The sequence below is a fragment of the Trichomycterus rosablanca genome, chromosome 3, assembly GCF_030014385.1.
Source record: "Trichomycterus rosablanca isolate fTriRos1 chromosome 3, fTriRos1.hap1, whole genome shotgun sequence".
Taxonomy (NCBI): Eukaryota; Metazoa; Chordata; class Actinopteri; order Siluriformes; family Trichomycteridae; genus Trichomycterus; species Trichomycterus rosablanca.
This window is the reverse complement of record NC_085990.1, coordinates 43,072,140-43,093,919: the sequence shown is the minus strand read 5'-3', so window position 1 is coordinate 43,093,919 and position 21,780 is coordinate 43,072,140. Positions and strand designations below refer to the sequence as shown.

The 21,780-nt window shown below is 42.2% G+C and overlaps 1 protein-coding gene across 1 annotated transcript in view; it reads left to right on the top strand.

The window, feature by feature from the left end:
* Positions 1 to 21,250, top strand: part of tgfb2 (transforming growth factor, beta 2) — a 49,249-nt gene extending 27,999 nt beyond the window's left edge. The window contains exons 2-7 of the mRNA XM_062992136.1: positions 6,791 to 6,954; positions 12,112 to 12,244; positions 14,752 to 14,862; positions 17,242 to 17,407; positions 17,484 to 17,637; positions 19,913 to 21,250. Coding sequence (XP_062848206.1) covers positions 6,791 to 6,954; positions 12,112 to 12,244; positions 14,752 to 14,862; positions 17,242 to 17,407; positions 17,484 to 17,637; positions 19,913 to 20,071 — 887 coding nt within the window. The 3' untranslated portion in view covers positions 20,072 to 21,250. The remainder of the gene's footprint in view (positions 1 to 6,790; positions 6,955 to 12,111; positions 12,245 to 14,751; positions 14,863 to 17,241; positions 17,408 to 17,483; positions 17,638 to 19,912) is intronic.
* The last annotated feature ends 530 nt before the right edge of the window (positions 21,251 to 21,780 follow it).

Sequence of the window (21,780 nt, the reverse complement as noted above, 5' to 3'; positions counted from 1 at the left end):
GATTTAAGCAGCAATTACCTTGACAAGTTGTTGGCGGCCTGCCTTCAGTTCTGAATGCAGGTAAAGAGGGGGTGTTTAAAAGTCACTAAACTCTGGAGCAGTTTAGTTAGCTGGCTTTTATCCTAGATGACTTGTAAGCTGTGTTCTTACCTTATCAACTTAAAATCACAGATGGTATGGAATCCACTATATGCCAAAAGTATGTAGACACCTGATCATTAGCAACCCCACCCCACTGTAACACTTCACTTTTTTGGCAAGACTTTTCACAAACTTTGGTGTGTCTGTGGGAATGTGTGCCTCATCCAGTCAAACAAGCCTTTGTAAGGTTCAGATTATGGATTATAATTCATCCTAACAATGTTTAATAGAATGGAATAGAATAGAATGCCTTTATTTTTCATATATACATACAGTATGTATGCATAGTGTACAGTACAACTAAATTCTTTCTTCACATATCCCAGCTGGTTTGGAAGCTGGGGTAAGAGTGCAGGGTCAGCCATTGTATGGCACCCCTAGAGCAAAAGGGGTTAAGGGCCTTGCTCAATGGCCTATGGGCAGCATGGCAGAGCAGGTATTCGAACTTTCAACCTTTTAATTGATAGTCCAACGCTCTACCCACTAGGCTACCACTCTCTTGAGTGTTGACATATAATAAGGCTGTAATTTTAGACAAGAAGGCCTGATTACAGTTTATACAATTCAAAGGTGTTTCATAAGGTACTTGGTACTTATCTACTTGGTACATGACAAAAGCAATTTTGTGACAAAATCTGTTGTGTACAAACAGATTATATCACTTATAATTATAAGCTTGGAAAGTTTCAGGAAGCACGATCATGGCTTTAGAAGCTTCTGGTAGGCTAACTGATGTTGTTAATTGGAGATGTACCTGTAACAGTATTTTAACACCTACCTTTAAACCTAAAAAAAATTTGCCAAGACATCAGAAAAAAGAATTGTGGACCTCCACAAGTCTGGTACATCCTTGGGAGCAATTACCAAACACCTGAAAGTTCCACGACAATCTGTACAGATGATAATCTGCTAGTTTAAATGCCATGGGACCACACAGCCATTACTGTTTAGGATGTAGACACATTCTTTCTGCTAGAGGTGATATAATTTGTTGAGAAAAATACAAATCAATCCAAGAACAGCTGCAAACAACCTTGTGAAGATGCTGAAGGAAACAGACACAAAAGTATCTATATCTACATGACCTAAACGGCCACTCAGCTAAAAAAGAATCCAGGTTACAGTTTGCAACTGCACATGGAGAAAAAATTGAACTGTTTGGTCATATTGACCATCATTATGTATGAAGGGAAAAGCTGGAAGCTTGCAATCCAAAGAACACCATCCCAACCATGAAGCATGGGGGTGGCAGCATTATATTATGGGGTGCTTTGCTGCAGGAGGGACTGATGCACTTTACAAAATAGATGGCATTATGATGAAGGAGTTAAAGCTAAGGTTCAAATGGGTCTTTCAAATGGACAGTGACCCCAAGCATGCGTACAAAGTCATCACAAACCCCTGAACTCAATCTAATAGAAAATTTAGGGGCAGAACTGAAAAAGTGTGTGTGAGCAAGGAAGCCTACAAACCTGACTCAGTTACAGCAGTTCTGTCTGGAGGAACAGGCCAAAATTCCAGCAAATTATTGTAAGAAGCTTGTGGAAGGCTACTTGAAATATTTGACCCAAGTTAAACATTTTAAAAGTAATGTTACCAAAAAATTTACCACATGCATGTAAACTTGGAAGTAAATGAGACAAAAGAAATAAAATCCGAAATGAATCATAGTTGCTAGTATGATATTGATAGTCTGATATTTCACATTCTTAAGATACACCGATCAGCCATAACATTAAAACCACCTCCTTGTTTCTACACTCACTGTCCATTTTATCAGCTCCACTTACCATATAGAAGCACTTTGTAGTTCGGACTCTCCCAGGACCACCACAGAGCAGGAATTATTTAGGTGGTGGATCATTCTCGGCACTGCAATGACACTGACATGGTGGTGGTGTGTTAGACACAGCAGCGCTGCTGGAGTTTTTAAATACCGTGTCCACTCACTGTCCACTCTATTAGACACTCCTACCTAGTTGGTCCACCTTGCAGATGTAAAGTCAAAGACGATCTCTCATCTATTGCTGCTGTTTGAGTTGGTCATCTTCTAGAGCTTCATCAGTGGTCACAGGACGCTACCCACAGAGCACTGTTGGCTGGATGTTTTTGGTTGGTGGACTATTCTCAGTCCAGCAGTGACAGTGAGGTGTTTAAAAACTCCATCAGCATTGCTGTGTCTGATCCACTCATACCAGCACAACGCACACTAACACACCACCACCATGTCATTGTCCATGCAGTGCTGAGAATGATCCACCACCTAAATAATACCTGCTCTATAGTGGTCCTGTGGGGGTCCTGACCATTGAAGAACAGCATGAAAGTGGGCTAACAAAGCATGCAGAGTAACAGATGGACTACAGTCAGTAATTGTAGAACTACAAAGTGCTTCTATATGGTAAGTGGAGCTGATAAAATGGACAGTGAGTGTAGAAACAAAGAGGTGGTTTTAATGTTATGGCTGATCGGTGTATAGTAGTGATCCTTACTGATCTAAGCGAGGGAATTAAATGTCAGTTGTGAAAAACTGTGTTGAAATTAATGTGGCTCAGATGTACTGTATGTGTACTTATGACTTCAGTCACACAGCTGACTTTGCTAATTCATGAACAGAACAGCCACAGCCCACCTTAACCAACAAACACATACTCACTTCATTCCCTTGAAGTAGAAGTCGGTAAATGGTTTTCTGAAAAAACTGTGATTGAACTCTGTGTCACGCTGACTGTAGAACCAGCTGCTAAGCATTTTTTTCTTCCCATCCTGAATGAACATCCTGCTTGTGTAAGTTTTTTAAACAAACCACTGTGGCTTCATAATCCCCAGCTTCTGAACCTCCTAACAGCTATGAATTTGAGGCTTCGTGCTGGGTCCGATGCCACTAGGCATGCTATTGCTCGGCTCTAATAAATCCACGCGGGATTTCTGTCTGTCTGATCATGCTAAGCACATATGGCTAACAAATGGTTGGGAGTAACAAGTGTGCTCTCTTGTAGTATGGGAAGAATCATGCTAATCTTCAGCCTATGGGGAATTTGTGTTTGTTTATAGCTGGCTTACATCCTCTTGGTGAACTGCAATGTGATCTCCTGTAGCTCTTTTTTAAGACTAGTGCTGGCAATAGTGATGGTTCAGTTTTACAAACTTGCTTACATTTCCATCACTTTAAGAGCTTAACCGCTGCATAATTACATGTGGGAGTAAATCAGAGTAAAGGATTTAATATGTCTTGACTATTAGTCGAGTATGACCTAGTTTAGCAAAACAGTTCTTTTAAAGCTATCCATCAATCTGATTAAGCATTCTGGTTACCAAACAGATACCAAAAAAAATCTGTTTTTCTGCTCATCTGGTCATTATAAACAGGTTTACAAAACTGTCTTGCATAATAATTTTGTATTGACGATATTTTTGTGTAAACAGGCACATTTGGTTTTTTTTTTGTTGCTTTTTTAGTGGAAACATGACCAGTAACCACAACTGATAAATCAGCAGATCGGTCTGATGCATCATTTCTTAACCAACCTTTGTGAATCAGCAACTGTCTGTCTGTTATTTAAATCATTTATTCATTCATTCATTGTCTGTTTTAACATCGCTTTATCCTATTCAGGGTCATGTTGGGTCAGATTCAAGGCAGGAAACACCTTGGACAGGGCACACACACACATTCACAAATAGGGAACTTTAGTAGCTCCGATTAATTTTAACCTGCATGTTTTTGGACTGTGGGAGGAAACCGGAGATCCTGGAGGAAACCCACACACACACTGACCAGGCATAACATTTTGACCACCTTCCTAATATTGTATTAGTCCCCCTTTTGCTGCCAAAACAGCCCTGACCCGTCGAGGCATGGACTCCACTAGACCCCACTAGAAGGTGTGCTGTGGTATCTGGCACCAAGATGTTAGCAGCAGATCCTTTAACTCCTGTAAGTTGCTAGGTGGGGCCTCCATGGATCGAACTTGTTTGTCCAGCACATCCCACAGATACTCAATTGGATTGAGATCTGGGAAATTTGGAGGCCAAGTCAACACCTCGTTGTTGTGCTCCTTAAACCATTCCTGAAGCATTTTTGCTTTGTGGCAGGGAGCATTATCCTGCTGAAAGAGGCCACAGCCATCAGGGAATACCGTTTCCATTAAAGGGGGTACATGGTCTGCAACAATGCTTAGGTAGGTGGTACGTGTCAAAGTAACACCCAAATGGATGGCAGGACCCAAGGTTTCCCAGCAGAACATTGCCCAAATCATCACACTGCCTCCGCTGGCTTGCCTTTTTCCCATAGTGCATCCTGGGACCATGTGTTCCCCAGGTAAGCGACGCACACGCACCTGGCCATCCACGTTACATAAAAGAAAACGTGATTCATCAGACCAGACCACCTTCTTCCATTGATCTGTGGTCCAGTTCTGATGCTCACGTGCCCATTGTTTACGCTTTCGGCGGTGGACAGGGGTCATCATGGGAACCCTGACTGGTCTGCGGCTATGCAGCCCCATACGCAACAAACTGCGATGCACTGTTTATCAAGGTCAAGGCCCTGAGATGGACTGTTGTCCTGTCCTGAGTGTGTTACCGCATTGTGCCCAGTGAGAAACTTACTTTTTCCCTCTGCCCAGTAATTTGTATATCTAAAAAATAATAATTATTATTAAAAATAATTTTTCACCCACCAGATTTTTCCAAATGTAGTTTTTCACCAATTCTGAGCTAAAATCTGACACCCCTCAAAGACACAACAGTAGTCAATGGATACACAATGGCTTATAGTCTCTCAGTCTGGATTTCTGGTTATGTATGGCTATAACACCACTGTAAATCACACAAAAGATTCGGAATGACAAATATGATGAATCCATTCTTCCTGTTTTGCCAATATTCTAAGAAATGATTGTTTAGAATAGAAAAAAGCATAAACAGTTTTGAAATTACCATTATAGACACCAGATCCAGAAGCAGTCTCTTACTTCAGGCACTGGGAAATGTAATTAATTGTTTAATAAATAACGTAAGATCACAAGTGCCCATGTGTGCCATTGTTTTAGGCTTTGGTAATTTAGTTTGTTTAACAGAATGTTTCCATGCCACTGTTTGAACGTTTGCTGTGATCTTGCTACACAGTGAACAGATCCTGGTAATGGCACACAGCGAGCGCACATGGTTTTGAGTATTATGCAAGTGTTGCTATACTACTGGACTCGGGCAGGCACTGTATCCCCAGCTGTCTCTGATTTGTTTACAGAAACTGTTCTTTTGAGGGATTTATTGTAGACATTCAGGATCACGACAAATTCATTAGCCTCTGTCAACAAAATTAGCTTATTCTATCCTTAATGTGTCCTGTCAAAATATCTGTGTGAGCTCAAGTCTTGGTTTTTACTGCATGGTATAAACTCAGATGTTTTTAGTCATGCACTTGCACTCAAATTCCGACAGCCTCCAAGTAATGCTTGTTTGGATAATGGATTAGGTGCTGCTACAGGTGGAGTCCAGAGGTCTTCTGGAACTCTCTGGAAGGTTTTTTGTATAAACTGTTTTATCGGATGCAGCCTCTAATTCAGGGGCTCTCGACCAGCAGCCAGTGGGCCATGACACAAGGAGGTACACTATATTGCCAAAAGTATTCACTCACCCATCCAAATAATTGAATTCAGGTGTTCCACAGGTGTATAAAACCAAGCACCTAGCATGCAGACTGCTTCTACAAATATTTGTGAAAGAATGGGTCGCTCTCAGGAGCTCAGTGAATTCCAGCGTGGTACCGTGATAGGATGCCACCTGTGCAACAAGTCCAGTCGCGAAATTTCCTCGCTACTAAATATTCCACAGTCAACTGTCAGTGCTATTATAACAAAGTGGAAGCGATTGGGAACGACAGCAACTCAAGAACAGTGCGTAGAGATCTTCATGGAATGCAAGCCTTACATCACCAAGCGCAATGCAAAGCGTCAGATGCAGTGGTGTAAAGCACGCCACCACTGGACTCTAGAGCAGTGGAGACGTGTTCTCTGGAGTGACGAATCACGCTTCTCCGTCTGGCAGTGCAATGGACGAGGGTTTGGTGGTTGCCAGGAGAACGGTACTTGTCTGACTGCATTGTGCCAAGTGTAAAGTTTGGTGGAGGGGGGGGTTATGGTGTGGGGTTGTTTTTCAGGAGTTGGGCTCGGGCCCTTAGTTCCAGTGAAAGGAAATCTTAATGCTTCAGCATACCAAGAGATTTTGGACAATTTCATGCTCCCATCTATCTATCTATCTATCTATCTATCTATCTATCTATCTATCTATCTATCTATCCATCCATCCATCCATCCATCCATCCATCCATCCATCCATCCATCCATCCATCCATCCATCCATCCATCCATCCATCCATCCATCCATCCATCCATCCATCCATCCATACATACATACATACATAGCTTGTGCTTTTATTTTCTAGGCTCATTATCCCTACATAGAAATGCATGCATGCAGCCCACGAGACAGGCTTTTGACCAATTTTGTGTCAATTCCAGTCCAGCTGATAAAAAAGTGGCAAAACACTCGTGACCGGACGCTGACAAGGTTTATAAAGTATGCTTTGCCTTGCATGTCCTTACTTGCCTCGATTGTCAATAAGAGATCCTTTTGTTTCCTACAGATGTCATTTCTGCAACTCACTACAACCCGTACTTCAGACGGCTCAGGTTTGATGTGAGCTCCATGGAGAAGAACGCTTCCAACCTGGTGAAGGCTGAGCTGAGGATCTTCAGGCTACAAAATCAAAAGGCTCGTGTATCAGAGCAACGCATTGAGCTTTATCAGGTGATTCATCTGCATTGATTTCAAAAGGATTGGTAGTAATTATGGTCATTTTCAATGTGAGTGGACAAAAAGAAGTGCTTTTTTTCTGAATTTTCCTCCCAGTCTAGCCAAATCCAATTAACCGATTGCATTATGCTTCCTCTCTACTGAATTTGACGTCCATTCCTGACTGAGGAGAGTCGTAACTAACACACACCCTCTCCAGACTGCATCTTATTTTTCCTCTTTTTCTCTGAATTTCCCCCAATTTTCTCCCCTAATCTAGTCGTATTCAATTACCCTGGTTGTGTTATGCTTCACCTCTACCGATACAACCCTCAACTGCTGACTGAGGAGCTTCGCAACTGACACACGCCCTCTCCGACACGTGAGCAGTACCAACTGCCTCTTTTCACCTGCACAAGGCAAGTTCATATGCAGACCAGCTTTGTGCACGGACAGCCACACCCTGATCAGCAGTATTCCCCAACTCTGCACAGGCCAGCAGAGGTTGTAATTGCACCAGTTATGAGGAAACCTGGTCTGGCTTTCCCATCCCTGAACAACAGCCAATCGTTGTTCATGTGGCCACCCATGAATCTGATGTATTTGAGATCCCAGCTCTGGTGTGCTAGCGTATTTTAGTTAATATAGCATTGCACACAGAGAGTCACACCCTGATCACATTATCCCCTGTCTCTGTACAGGCACCATCAATCAGCCAGCAGTGGTTGTAATTGCTGTTATGAGGAATCCCGTGCAGCACCCTCCCTGAATAACAAGTCAATCGTTGTTCATATAGGCGCCCAGCCTGCCGGTAGCAGAGCTGAGATTCGAACCGACGAGTTCAAGATGTCAGCTCTGGTGTGCTAGTGTATTTTACTGCTGCACCATCTGAGCGCCCTCATAGAACTTCTTTGAGTTACCTTAAGTTACCCCTACTAAAAATACCTTTAACCCCTATTTGTCAGCTTTTTGTCTGCTATATTTTATACCTCCAGTGTTACTCATTGTAAAAATGAGAAGTCCACTATCTTGGACTTCTGAATCATTAACCCAATGCTGCATATGTTTACATCTTTCTTGAAAAGAAGATACAATAAAAGAAAGTAAAAATTAAAAGTAATAAATGCTTAGTGCATATACTGTATGTTTGTGTTACTTAAAGATTTTGGTTTGTAAGCTTGCGCGGTGGAATTATAAAAGCCATACTGCTGGTGACAACAATGCCTGAGTTCCGTGGGTTTGAATCCCTGGCTGGGCTTATAAATACAGAAGGCTGACCTAGCCACATAGCAGTGCACCCTTGGTACCAGTCACAAGCCCGGATAAATAGTAGGGTTGAACCAGGAAGGCATTTGAGCACCCAGGTGGCGCAGCGGGATATTCTCCTAGCACACCAGCGCAGAGGTTCTGAACTCCTCGGTTTGAAACTTGGCGTCGCCACCAGTCAGCTGGGCGGCATCTAGCGGGCATAATTGGCAGTGCCTGCAGCAGACACATTTCTGCTAAGGGCGGGATGACCGGACTATGTGGGTGGGGTCTTCAAATGCTGTGTAAGGATCCTGATTAACAGATAGGGAGGCGCCTGTGCAGAGTGCATAGGTGAAAAAGGGTTCCGCTGTGCACTGGTCGGAGGAGGTGTGAGCAGCAATATACCCACCTCGACTGCAATCAGGGACCCCACAGCAGCGGAAGACAAATTGTGCCACATAGCAGGAGCAGCCGACAGGAATCAATCTTTCATACACTTGGTGATTAAAGATTTTGGTTTGTATAGGGGTAATAAGGGTACTCAGTAAATATTTGAAGAAACCCTGTCCTAAAGTGTCACGGTCCATTTTTTCACACCTTCACACACATTTTTCTGTCTTTCTGTCTGTCACCGTGTTGATTTTGTTGAATGGATAGGGGAGTACGTTAAAGCAAGTGCGCTGGTCTCATCATTTTTTGTTTGTATAGAGACGTGAGTGTGGAATGTTGTGTTGTCATTGCGGAGGGTCTCAGAAGACAAGTGAAGGGCTCTGCGCTATCCACCCCCAGATCCCACCTGCCCTTTTCTGGCCCCCTCCCACTATGCTGTTTCTGCCTGAAGGCAGTCATGACAGGTGCAGTAAACACTAGCTAAGCTGGGATTCAGTCTCCCTAACATACGGATTATGATGATGTATGTAGTACTGAAATGCAAAGGGAGAACATTTGTTTTAGCGCTAAATTCTCTCTCTGAAACAAATCAACCCAGACACTCAGTATAGGACATATTTTATACTGTCTTGTTCTGGAAGGTTTTAAAAATAACCAAAGTGGATTATTTATATCAGGTTAAAGCAGAACACCTCATGATGTCAAATATATCTAATGGACTTCTGACTAGTAATACGATTGTAGTGTAACACAGAACATAAGGATGACATGAAACACAGTAAAAAGGAGGACGGGGCAGTTAACCTTCCCAAAGAATTCTAGAAAATGCCCCCTTTGAATGATTTCAAGAAACTGGGGGATACCCAAAAGCTCAGGACTCAGATGTGTAAAAGCCTGAGTGAATTCAATACAAACATTAAACAGAAAAGAGGGCAGCAGGGTGGGTTAATGTGTAGCACTGTACCACAGCAAGAAGGAACCTGGATCGATTCCCTCTCTGGGTGACCAGGGTCCCTGTGGGTTTCTTCAGTGTGCTTCAGTTTCCTCATACAAGTCAGAAGACATGCAGTCAGGCCAATTGTAGAAACTGGAAATTGCCCAAAGTGTATGTATTTAAATCTCTGTGTGTGTCCACCCTGTAATGGACTGGCAGGAGGACCTGTCCGGGGTGTTTTCTTCCTATTGAACAATAAATCGACCCACTGCGACCCTGACCAAGGTAAAGTCAGATTTATTTGTAACATTGTCTTAACAATGAATATGCAGTTTGTGGCATTTCTATCTGTTGGTAAAGATACAGCAGGAGCTATTCACAGGAGATTTATCAAGTTAAACAGTTATTTCAAGCATCCGGATTATGCGTCTAACAATAAACTGAAGGGCCTATATTAATCTGATGCACAGTTTGCACAGTGGCAAACGTTTCTTTGTCTAGAATAGGTTAAAATCTATCAGGATTTTAATAAATAGTAAGTATTGACATTATATACTAAATGTTAGGGGAAACATGTAGATTCATACACATTAGGGTGGCACGGTGGCTAAGTGGGTAGCACTGTCGCCTCACAGCAAGAAGGTCCTGAGTTTGATCCCCAGGTGGGGCAGTCCGGGTCCTTTCTGTGTGGAGTTTGCATGTTCTCCCCTTGTTCGCATGGGTTTCCTCCAGGTGCTCCGGTTTCCTCCCACAGTACAAAAACATGCAAGTGAGGTAAATTGGAGATACTAAATTGTCCATGACTGTGTTTGATAAATTGTCCATGACTTGTGCTTGTAAATTGATGAATCTTGTGTAATGAGTAACTACTGTTCCTGTCATGAATGTAACCAAAGTGTAAAACATGACGTTAAAATGCTAATAAACAAACATCATACACATTATACAAGCAACATAGAGAGTTAAACAATGACAATGCCTGATTGCCTTTGTAACTATAATTATTCTCTCACTCACTCACTTAACTTAACCGCTTATCCAATTAGGGTCGGAGGGTGGTGCTGGAGCCTATCCCAGCTTTTCAATGGGCGCAAGGCACACAGTAACACCTTGGACGGGGCGCCAGTCCATCGCAGGGTGGACACACATATACACACCCATATCCATTCACCTATAGGTATCTCCAATTAACCTCACTTGCATGTTTTTGGACTGTGAGAGGAAACTGGAGCACCTGGAGGAAACCCACGCAGACACGGGGAGAACATGAAAACTCCACACAGAAAGGACCTGGACCGCCCCGCCTGGGGTTCAAACCCAGGAACTTCTTGCTGTGAGGCAACAGTGCTACCCATCGAGCCACTGTGCCGCCCAACTATAATTATTCATATAATGAATTTACACAATTGTAAGTTAAAATGTCGTAAGGCAAAGATAATTAGAAGGTTTATCTAAATTCTCTTTAATCACTATTTTCTACTCTATCCATGCTGACCTTCTTACTTCTGACGTTCTGTGACAGCCATATGTTATGGGTTTTTTTTGTTCTTTTTTTAGTGAATTACCTTCAAATTTTCTTCTGTAATGTGAACTTGTATTGTGGATTAAGTACACCAAGCCCTTTAACTTTCTCCTTCTTTGCAAACATTTTCCTTTTCTTTTTCAGTTGTCTTTGTCTAACTGTGAGAATGCCACTTAATCATATAAATGAGCTTTAAAGTATAACTATCCACAGTGGTAAAATCTAGCTGCGGGTCCCAAATCACAGCTGTTCTATGGGTTTATGGATAGTCCCTCTGGCCTGTACTGCCTCCAGTGTGCACTCCTTGCCTTTAAGACTCCGCATGAGACGTGTCTCAGGTTTGCTGTGGATTCGAGGCAGGCCGAGCTTCTCGGTGTCAGACCGAGCAGTGTTTAACGCATTAAGCAGTGCATGGTCCAATGTAAACACACAGCCACGAAGGACACAGCCATAACAGCGTATTCAGGCCAGTGTCTGTTTCTGCCAGCACGGCTCCTCCGAGCGTTTTTCCCAGACCTGGCTAATCGATCAGGGAGCCTGCGACGAGATGGGAGGAGTAAAGGAGGAGACAGAGAGGATGACGGATGTAGATATGTTGGGGGTCACTCACCAGACCTGTGTGACTAAACTGTTAATAACTGGTGCTTTGTTTTTTGGGCTAAGGCCCAAGGTGAACTGTCTACAGGAACACAAAAGAAAACAAAAGGCAATGATTTTAAAGGGTTCAAAAGCTGTTGGTTAAATAATAATAATAAGTTCAATTTAAATAGTGCCTTTCACATACCCAAGGACACTTTACAATGTAAATATTAAAGAAAAGAGCAAATAACATAGTAAAACTAACACATAGAGAAAGAAGAAAAATGTGCAGTAAAGAGAGGAGTTGAAGAAAGAGCTGGAGGAATAGTCGCTAAGAGATTGGGGAAGGGAGTTCCAGAGTTTGGGGGCTGAGGAACTAAAAGACCTGCCGCCAACCGACACAAGGGAACCACTAGAAGGCATGTGCTAAAGGATCTTAGGGCGCTTTTGGGATGGTAAAGATAAAACTGTTAAAGGTTTTTTTCTGTTTTTCTTGTAGATTCTGGGCCATAAAGACCTCACATCACCCACACAGCGCTATATCGACAGCAAGGTGGTGAAAACACGAACAGAGGGCGAGTGGCTGTCATTTGACGTGACAGAGGCAGTCAGCGAGTGGCTACTACACAGAGGTAAAAGAGAAAAACGTATGTTTAGTTATGTGAATTTGTCAAGACTAAAGAATTGCATTCTGTGGGAAAAAGAAGTGTTTTAAACTGTTCTGGTAGAGCTAAAATTGAAAATTATTTATCCTAGCTACATGAACGATGTCCTCAAAAAAGCTCCATGGCAAAAGTAGCTTAAGAAGTACATTAAAGCTACATCACTTTAGTTGTACTGAAAACACTACAGTTTTTTTGTCTTTCTCTTGGGTCAGTGAGTGCATTCACATACAGACTAATAATTCCAATAATTCAATTTTTAGATTTACCAGATTTCATCAAATTCTAAATTTAAGTCCACTAATGAATTTATTTTGATTGTATCCCTAACCACAAACCACTATTCTTTGTCTTCTGCTGCTGAGTGATACCCGATTGCATCCGAGGAGAGCACGTCGCTGTACACGCCTCTTCCTACACGTGCACAGACCTCCTCTTCTCGCCCCTGCACTCTGCACAGGTGTCTCTTTTGCCAATCAGGGTCCTTACACACCGTAGGGCCAGCTGTAGCCTAGTGGTTAAGGTACCGGAACAGTGATCAGAGGGTTGCTGGTTCAAGTCTCACCACTGCCAGGTTGCTGCTGTTGGGCACTTGAGCAAGGCCCTTAACCCTCAATTGCTCAAAATGTATACTGTAACTCTACTGTAAGTCGCTTTGGATAAAGGCGTCTGCTAAATGCTGAAAATGTAAATGTATGAAGACCCACCCACCCACACATAGTCTGGTCCCCCACCCTGCAAATATCGTGGCCAATTAGTATCTGCTGCACCAATTATGCCCGCCAGATGGTGCCCAGCCAACCGGTGGCAATGCCGAGTTTCGAACCGAGGAGTTCAGAATCTCGGCGCTGGTGTGCTAGCGGAATATCCCGCTGTGCCACCTGGGCACAAACCACTATTCATAATAGATGCCTTTGTCAAATTATTATATTACCAATGTCACTGCTACATGGCCAAAATACTATTTAGTGTGTTAACCTAACAACATAACATTTTAACCAGACAATAAGCCAAAACAAAAGGCCAAAGAAGCTTCTGTGGCCTTGCCAAGTTCATAAGGAGTTTTAAAAAATTTTATTCATAAAATGGTCCTTTTTAATTTTGGGGAAATACAGACAATTTGCTAGAAAAAATTTGTCCTAATGAACACAGTGCATGGTGGCTAGGTGGGTAGCACTATTGCCTCATAGCAAAAAGGTCCTGGGTTGAGCAGTCTAGGTCCTTTCTGTGTGAAGTTTGAATATTCTTCCCTGTGTAGGTTTCCTCCAGGAGCTCCGGTTTCCTTCCACAGTCCCTGTGATGGACTGTGACCTGTTCGAGGTGTTTCCTACCTTTCGCCTGGTGATTTGTACCCATCGCAACCCTGAATAGGATAAATCGGTGGTAAAATAGACAAAGAATGAAAGCATAATGCTGGGGTTTACTCATTAACTCACTTTCTCAATCGCTTATCCAATCACGGTCGCACAGGGGGAGAGGGATGTCGGGGTGCTGGAGCCTATCCCAGCTTTTTTTAATGAGTGCAAGGCACACAGTAACACCCTGGATGGGGCACCAGTCCATTGCAGGGCGGACACACATACACACACACACACACACAAATACACATAACCATTCACCTATAGGGCAAACTAGTATCTACAATTAACCTGACTGCATGCTTTTGGGCTGTGGGAGGAAACCGGAGCTCCCAGGGGAAACCCACACTTACACGGGAAAAACATGCAAACTCCGCACAGAAAGGACCCAGACCGCCCCGCCTGGGGATCAAACCCAGGACCTTCTTGCTGTGAGGCGACAGTGCTACCCACCGAGCCATCGTGCCGCCCTGCTGGGGTTTAAGAGACTTACGATTTATTAAACTTATAATTGCAATGTTATCACTTTTTGATGGGTTTGTCTGAATATTTACATTGTTGTGCAGTTCCAACTGCTCCATTTTGTACGTATGAGCTCACAGAGACCTTCGATTGGCTTGTGTCCCTTTGTTTAACAGGGGTGACAGAAATGCCATCCTTCATACTCACAATGGCAAGGACAGCTATAATCTTTATGTCTTTATGGCCATTGGTCCCTTTGTTGTAGCATTGTTGGAATTTCATCCAGGTGATATGACAAATGCTTGGGTAACTCAAACGCCTTCAAAATTAGGTGAGAATGGTGTAGAATAAAGTTAAACTAATACTTCTGATCCCTAAATGTTGTCTTTAAAGAAGTTTTATTCAGTATTCACAATTACAAGCAGGTATTTGAAACAGAGAGCCAACTGTAAATGCATTACAAATAAAACACTTTAGCGAGAGTCATGAGCATACAGAGAGCCATCGTTGTTTTGAATGACAAGCTGGTATTGCTGGGATGGAGGGACTTGTGATTGTGGCTGTGCCACCGAATTGCTTAGGCTGGTGAATTATTCGAGTGTGAGCTGATCAGCAGAGTAAATTGCCTGACTTATTCCCCTCTGTTCTCTTCCGCAGACAGAAACAATGGATTTAAGATCAGCCTGCACTGTCCCTGTTGCACGTTCGTGCCATCAAATAATTTCATCATACCAAACAAGAGTGAAGAGCTGGAGGCTCGCTTTGCAGGTGGGTAAGATTGTGGATATGGAGGTTTCTCACTCACTCACTCACTCACTCACTTTCTTAACCACTTTTCCAATTAGGGTCACGAGGGTGGGTGGGTGGGTGGGGGGTTGTTGCTGGAGACTATCCCAGCTTTTCAATGGGTGCGAGGCACACAGTAACACCCTGGACGGGGCGCCAGTCCATCACAGGGCAGACGCACACACACACCCATTCATCTGTAGGGCAATTCAGTGAGTCCAATTAACCTGACTGCATGTTTTTGGACTGTGGGAGGAAACCCATGCAGACATGGGGAGAACGTGCAAACTCCGCACAGAAAGGACCCGGACCGCCCCACCTGGGGATCGAACCCAGGACCTTCCTGCTGTGAGGCGACAGTGCTACCCACTGAGCAAAAAAAAAAATCCTTATTACTTAAGTCTCAGTCAAGCATACAGCCTCGAAATTCTGTTTGTGGAGCTTTCTATGCTGACACAGAAATTACTGACTGTCTCGGCACTTACTTCTGACATCTAAACTGCCTCTGATCGACGTCAGCAAAAGATTTGTGGGTTCCCCAACAACCCACTTTTGTGTGCTGTGCCTTCCACCCCGTTCCCCATTTCTAAACCAATATAGGAATTGTTTTTACCATGGCGGTGGAAAGTGTACAAACACAGACCCTACAAGTGTGTGGTACAGCTTCATGAAATGGAGAATGCATTTGATGACATGTACGCAAGACGTTTTTTTTCCCTGTTGCTTGGCCAGGGAGAACCTCGCAGCCTGTGTGGACGAGGTCCTCTGGCCTGACCAGAATCAAAGACAGAGTAAAGTACAGATCAGAGTACTGTAAAAATTAATACATTTCTTTTGTTACTTTTTCGTATATGTGCACTAATTTTCTTTGTAGTATTTCTCCTTGTACTTACTGGTGAAATGTCATAAGTTTTGCTACATACTATGTAAAATAGGTAACATTTGTGTTGCCTATACTGTACATATAGTTAGGTAATTGCTATTTTGGGACCCTAAACGTCACCAGAGTGAGAAAAGTGATCTCATCAGTGTTTATTTGATCCTCTTAAAGAGTTAAGCGTATGATACACTGATCAGCCATAACATTAAAACCACCTCCTTGTTTCTACACTCACTGTCCATTTTATTAGCTCCACTTACCATATAGGAGCACTTTGTAGTTCTACAATTACTGACTGTAGTCCATCTGTTTCTCTGCATGCTTTGTTAGCCCCCTTTTATGCTGTTCTTCAATGATCAGGGCTCTGCCAGGACCACTACAGAGTAGGTATTATTTAGGTGGTGGATCATTCTCAGCACTGCGATGACAATGACATGGTGGTGTGTTAGTGTGTGTTGTGCTGGTATGAGTGGATCAGACACAGCAGCGCTGCTGGAGTTTTTAAACACCTCACTGTCCCCGCTGGACTGAGAATAGTCCACCAACCAAAAATATATCCAGCCAACAGCGCCCCGTAAGCAGCATCCTGTGACCACTGATGAAGGTCTAGAAAATTACCAACTCAAACAGCAGCAATAGATGAGCGATCATCTCTGACTTTACATCTACAAGGAGGACCAACTAGGTAGGAGTGTCTAATAAAGTGGACAGTGAGTGGACACGGTATTTAATAACTCCAGCAGCATTGCTGTGTCTTATCCACTCATACCAGCACAACACACACTAGAATGATCCACCACCCAAATAATACCTGCTCTGTAGAAGTCATGTGGGGGTCCTGACCATTGAAGAACAGGTTGAAAGCAAGGTATGTAGAGAAACAGATGGACTACAGTCAGTAAGTGTAGAACTACAAAGTGCTTCTATATGGTAAGTGGAGCTGATAAAATGGACAATGTGTGTAGAAACAAGGAGGTGGTTTATTGTTATGGCTGATCGGTGTATATGATAGCTGTGTGTATTGTTTTGGTGGAAGGAATCAATTTTAAGAAGCGTGAACACGGTTTGAGTGATGTGTTTTATTTAGCGAGAGATTTGTGGAGTTTTGAAGTTGAGTACTGAACTCTTTTCAGTTTGTGTGCAGAGTTTTGAGAAATTGAGCCACTGTTTCTTGAAATGTGTTTAAAAGTTTGGGGAAAAAACAGTAAAAATGGAATGTGAGCCAGGCCAAATTGCTAAACGTCAATGCCGTAAATCAGTGATTTGGTAGTGGGCGTTCATAAGACCATGTACTGTAGTATGTATGACTTTATAAAGCTGAGTTTTTCCAATTTGAAAATAAAAAACCTCTGCAGACGCTCTCCATATTTGTTTGTTTGTCTCAATCAGGGCACCTAATCTTCTAAAATGTACCTGATCCAACTATGTACATGTAATTAATTCTGATTATACTAATGATTTCTGGTGGTACTTCTTAACAGGGATTGATGACAGCTTCATCCATGGTGGCGAGATAAAGTTTAAAACCCGACGTCACAGTGGCCAATCACCACACTTGCTTCTCATGTTGCTCCCATCCTACCGTCTGGAGTCCCAGCACAAGAGCCACAGACAGAAACGAGCTCTGGACGCTGCCTTCTGCTCCAGGTTAGCATACTTTAGATCTAAATTCTAACTTAGAAAAGTGTTTGGACCATCATAAAACAGCTGTGGTATTTCACAGGAACGTCCAGGACAACTGCTGCCTGCGCTCACTCTACATTGACTTTAAGAAGGACCTGGGATGGAGGTGGATCCATGAACCGAAAGGTTACAATGCTAACTTCTGTGCAGGAGCATGTCCTTATCTGTGGAGTTCCGACACCCAACACAGCAAGGTGAGAACCACTGCAGTACTTAAGTATTGGAATACTCAATTATACAAAGGAAATTTTATGTTTCTAACTTTGAAGCAACAGTTTAGGGAAGGCACTTTCCATTTCTTTCTCCTGTTCACAAAGCACGATCTATAAAGACGTGAAGAAAAGCTTGGTTTAAAAAGACTCCAGTGGCCTTTGGAATGAACTGGAAGGCCAACATCAGTGCCCAGCCATACAAATGCAGTAATCTTGGGCCTGAATGGGCACAAATTCCTATACACAGACATACCTTAGATAGATAGATAGATAGACAGACAGGCAGGCGGGTCGGCGGGCGGACGGACGGTCGGACGGACAGACGGACAGACTTTATTGATCCCGAAGGAAATTAATAAACTCAAACAAAATAAAATTAATAAAAATAAACTGTCCTGTGAGAAGCCTTTTTAGAAGAGCGGCTGCTGTTATAGCTGAAAAGATCACATAGCGGTCACTCTATTTTACTACCATTTGATTTTGACATGGGACGTCCAACAAGCTCATGGTCAAAATACTGTTGGCCATGTAGTGTATAGTAAATGATCAACAAAAAAGTGTATTAATATTTTATTTTCCTATATCTGGTAACATCAGCTGCCTTTATGTCACTTACAATATGTTAAACATACATATGTTTTGCTTACTTGTAACTGAGTATCACAAAAACAGACTATTTTATGTAGCTTATTTAGCTTTTATGTAGCTTTAACAAAAGTCCACAGACTGATAATCACATTATATGTACAGCCTGGCACCAATGGAAAACATGGCACCAAAACACCCTGGCACAAATACACCCTGGGCATTGCAGAACAACACACACACACACCCTTACTCCCTTAGACCTGGTTTACACTGTAAAACCTTAGTGTTCTTATAAGATTAATAGTATCACTCTATATGACATGATTCAAAATTAGTTTCAGATTACGCAATAAGCTTCTTTAAAGACAGACCTGTTAAATAAACCATCATGTCATATCATCAATCAATGCTCCTAGAACTCATAAAGTCATACAGTAAGAATTTTTGTTAAAATTGTTGATACTGCCAAAACCTTTTGTTGGCTGTTTTTAGCAGATCACATTTTACATTCCAAGACCCTGATTCTTACTCCAAAGAAAATTCTTTACAATGAACGATTTTGTCTGAGACATTTAATGCCCACATTACTTATACTGTACTTAAAGGCAAGCTATAAGAACTACAAATATTCATTGTTTTCTTCTGTTTATTAAATTATGAATGCAGAAATGTAGGAAATTCACAAACTTCTTATAGCTTTACCTGCTTGAAGTTTAATGAAGGAGGCCTGAAATGCCTCCTTGCCTGTAATTGATGTTTATATATACAGTAAGTGACTGGTGGCTCAGTGGGTAGCACTGTTGCCTCACAAAAAGGGTTCGATCTACTCAGATACCAGGTGGAGTAGACTAGGTCCTTTCTGTATGGAGTTTGAATGTTCTCCCTGTGTCTGTGTGAGTTTCCTTCGGGAGCTCCAGTTTCATCCCACAGTCCTAAGACATGGAAGTGAGGTGAATTGAAGATACAACATTGTCCATGACTGTGTTTGACATTAAACTTGTGAACTGATGAATTTTCTGTAACCAGTAACTACCTGTTCTGCCCTCCCACAGTCCAAAGACATGAAGTCAGGTTAAGTGGAGCTACTAAAATTGCTCTAGGTGTGAAGGTGTGTGTTTGCCCTGTGGACTGGCAACCTGGATGGATGGATGGATGGATGGATGGATGGAATGGATGGATGGATGGATGGATGGATGGATGGATGGATGGATGGATGGATGGATGGATGGATAGATAGATAGATAGATAGATAGATAGATAGATAGATAGATAGATAGATAGATAGATAGATAGATAGATAGATAGATAGATAGATAGATAGATATGTATAGATAGAAGTATGTGTATAATCCCCACAACACAAAACAACAACAGGGCCTGAAGGTACATATGGAGATGTTATTTCGGTATATATTGTAAGGCTGGTATATATTGTGAGTAAAAACTGTAAAGTATAAATTATAAAGTAAACTACAGTGCAAATATAAAAAAATGTGCAAATATTAAAAGCTGTGTAGTATGTTCTCCCCTTGTCTAGGGATCACCTCCTTAAATTGTTTTAAAGTGTGAGTAACTAATTAAGTAAATGTGTCCTATTGTTACAACTCTGATTAGGATAAAGCACCTATTGCAAATAACTAAGTTATACATTTCCTGCGCTCTCTTTCAGATCCTTGGCCTGTATAACACCATTAATCCAGAAGCATCAGCCTCTCCATGCTGCGTGTCCCAGGACCTGGAGCCTTTGACCATCCTTTATTTCATCGGCAAGACTCCCAAAATCGAGCAGCTTTCCAGTATGATCGTGAAGTCCTGCAAGTGCAGCTAGGAACTGGCTACAGCTGCGACATATCATTATCACACACTCACACACATGCACACACACACGCACTATCATTCAAATACAATCACAGACTGTTCTTGTTTGTGCTGGTATACATCATGCTGTGCAGACAGGAGACAGAATTGTACAGAACATTTCCTCTAAACGACAAATTAATTCAGACTGAAAGTCATCGCCTTCGCTCTTTTAAGTGTGTGTGTGTGTGTGTGTGTGTGTTTGTGTGTGTGAATGCGCTGAGAACAATGATCCTGTTATTATGTCTCATCTCATTACACCAGGACGTGAGTATGACAAACACTGGAAGTACATAAATACATGTCTACATGTGAAGTAGTAGAAAAGAGCATCTTTTGTTTCAGCAGGCAGTTACAACAAACACTTTTTTTTCTTTTTTCTGTCTTTTTACCTATTGATCCCTCAAAATACATTTTGGGGGGATTGTAAAGCTGTGTTTGGGTCAAGAAAGTTGCTAAACATCTTAAGCCTTGCTTGCAAGATATCAAAGGAGCGGCCTGGCAGTGACATTACTTTCAAGGGATGTAAATGAAAAAAGACACTTTTGAAGTACAGAGACTGAAAATAGCTGAATGATATTTCAGCCGACGATGTTGCTTACTGTGGATCTGAAACTACAAGCTATGCAGTGGAAAGTGTGGAAAGTGTAAAGTCCGGGACGGTTGGCTCTTTGTTTATGCGTTTCTACTTTCATCAGTTGTACAGGACAAAACATACCGTATGCAAATAAAATAATCTGTCACAGTTACAAATATCTGACACACGCATGTACACACCCAGCAGTAAGCAGGTTTATGGTAGGTTTCTGGTAGAGGACGAAGTATTGTGAACATTTTTAAAGGGAACTGTGTTGGAAAAGTTAGAGGACAGACAGGGTAACAGCGAAGGGACTTTAGCCAAGTTATTAGAGGCATGTAGAGCAGATGTCTTACAATGTTTGTGGCTTACAACAGTAAATAGTACCAATTATTTTAACAGATGCACTTCTACCCAGGAATTAAGCAATGTTTCACAAAGTTGGGGGGTAATTGTGCAAGCTCTTCAGCTGGAAATCCTGGGTTGACTTAATTTACAGGGTCAAAGCCTTACTATGGAATTGCTTGCTTAACCCTTGTGTAATAATAAGCAAGAAGACAGACAAATAGAAATATCTACAAGAAAAAAATACACTGATCAGCCATAACATTAAAACCACCTCCTTGTTTCAACACTCACTGTCCATTTTATCAGCTCCACTTACCATATAGAAGCACTTTGTAGTTCTACAATTACTGACTGTAGTCCATCTGTTTCTCTGCATGCTTTTTTTAGCCTGCTTTTAGCCTGTTCTTCAATGGTCAGGACTCCCACAGGACCCCCACAGAGCAGGTATTATTTAGGACATGGTGGTGGTGTGTTAGTGTGTGTTGTGCTGGTATGAGTGGATCAGACACAGTAATGCTGATGGAGTTTTTAAACATCTCACTGTCACTGCTGGATTGAGATTAGTCCACCAACCAAAAATATATCCAGCCAACAGCGCCCTGTGGGCAGCGTCCTGTGACCACTGATGAAGGTCTAGAAAATGACCAACTCAAACAGCAGCAACAGATGACAATTCGTCTCAGACTTAACATCTACAAGGTGGACCAACTAGGTAGGAGTGTCTAATAGAGTGGACAGTGAGTGGACACGATATT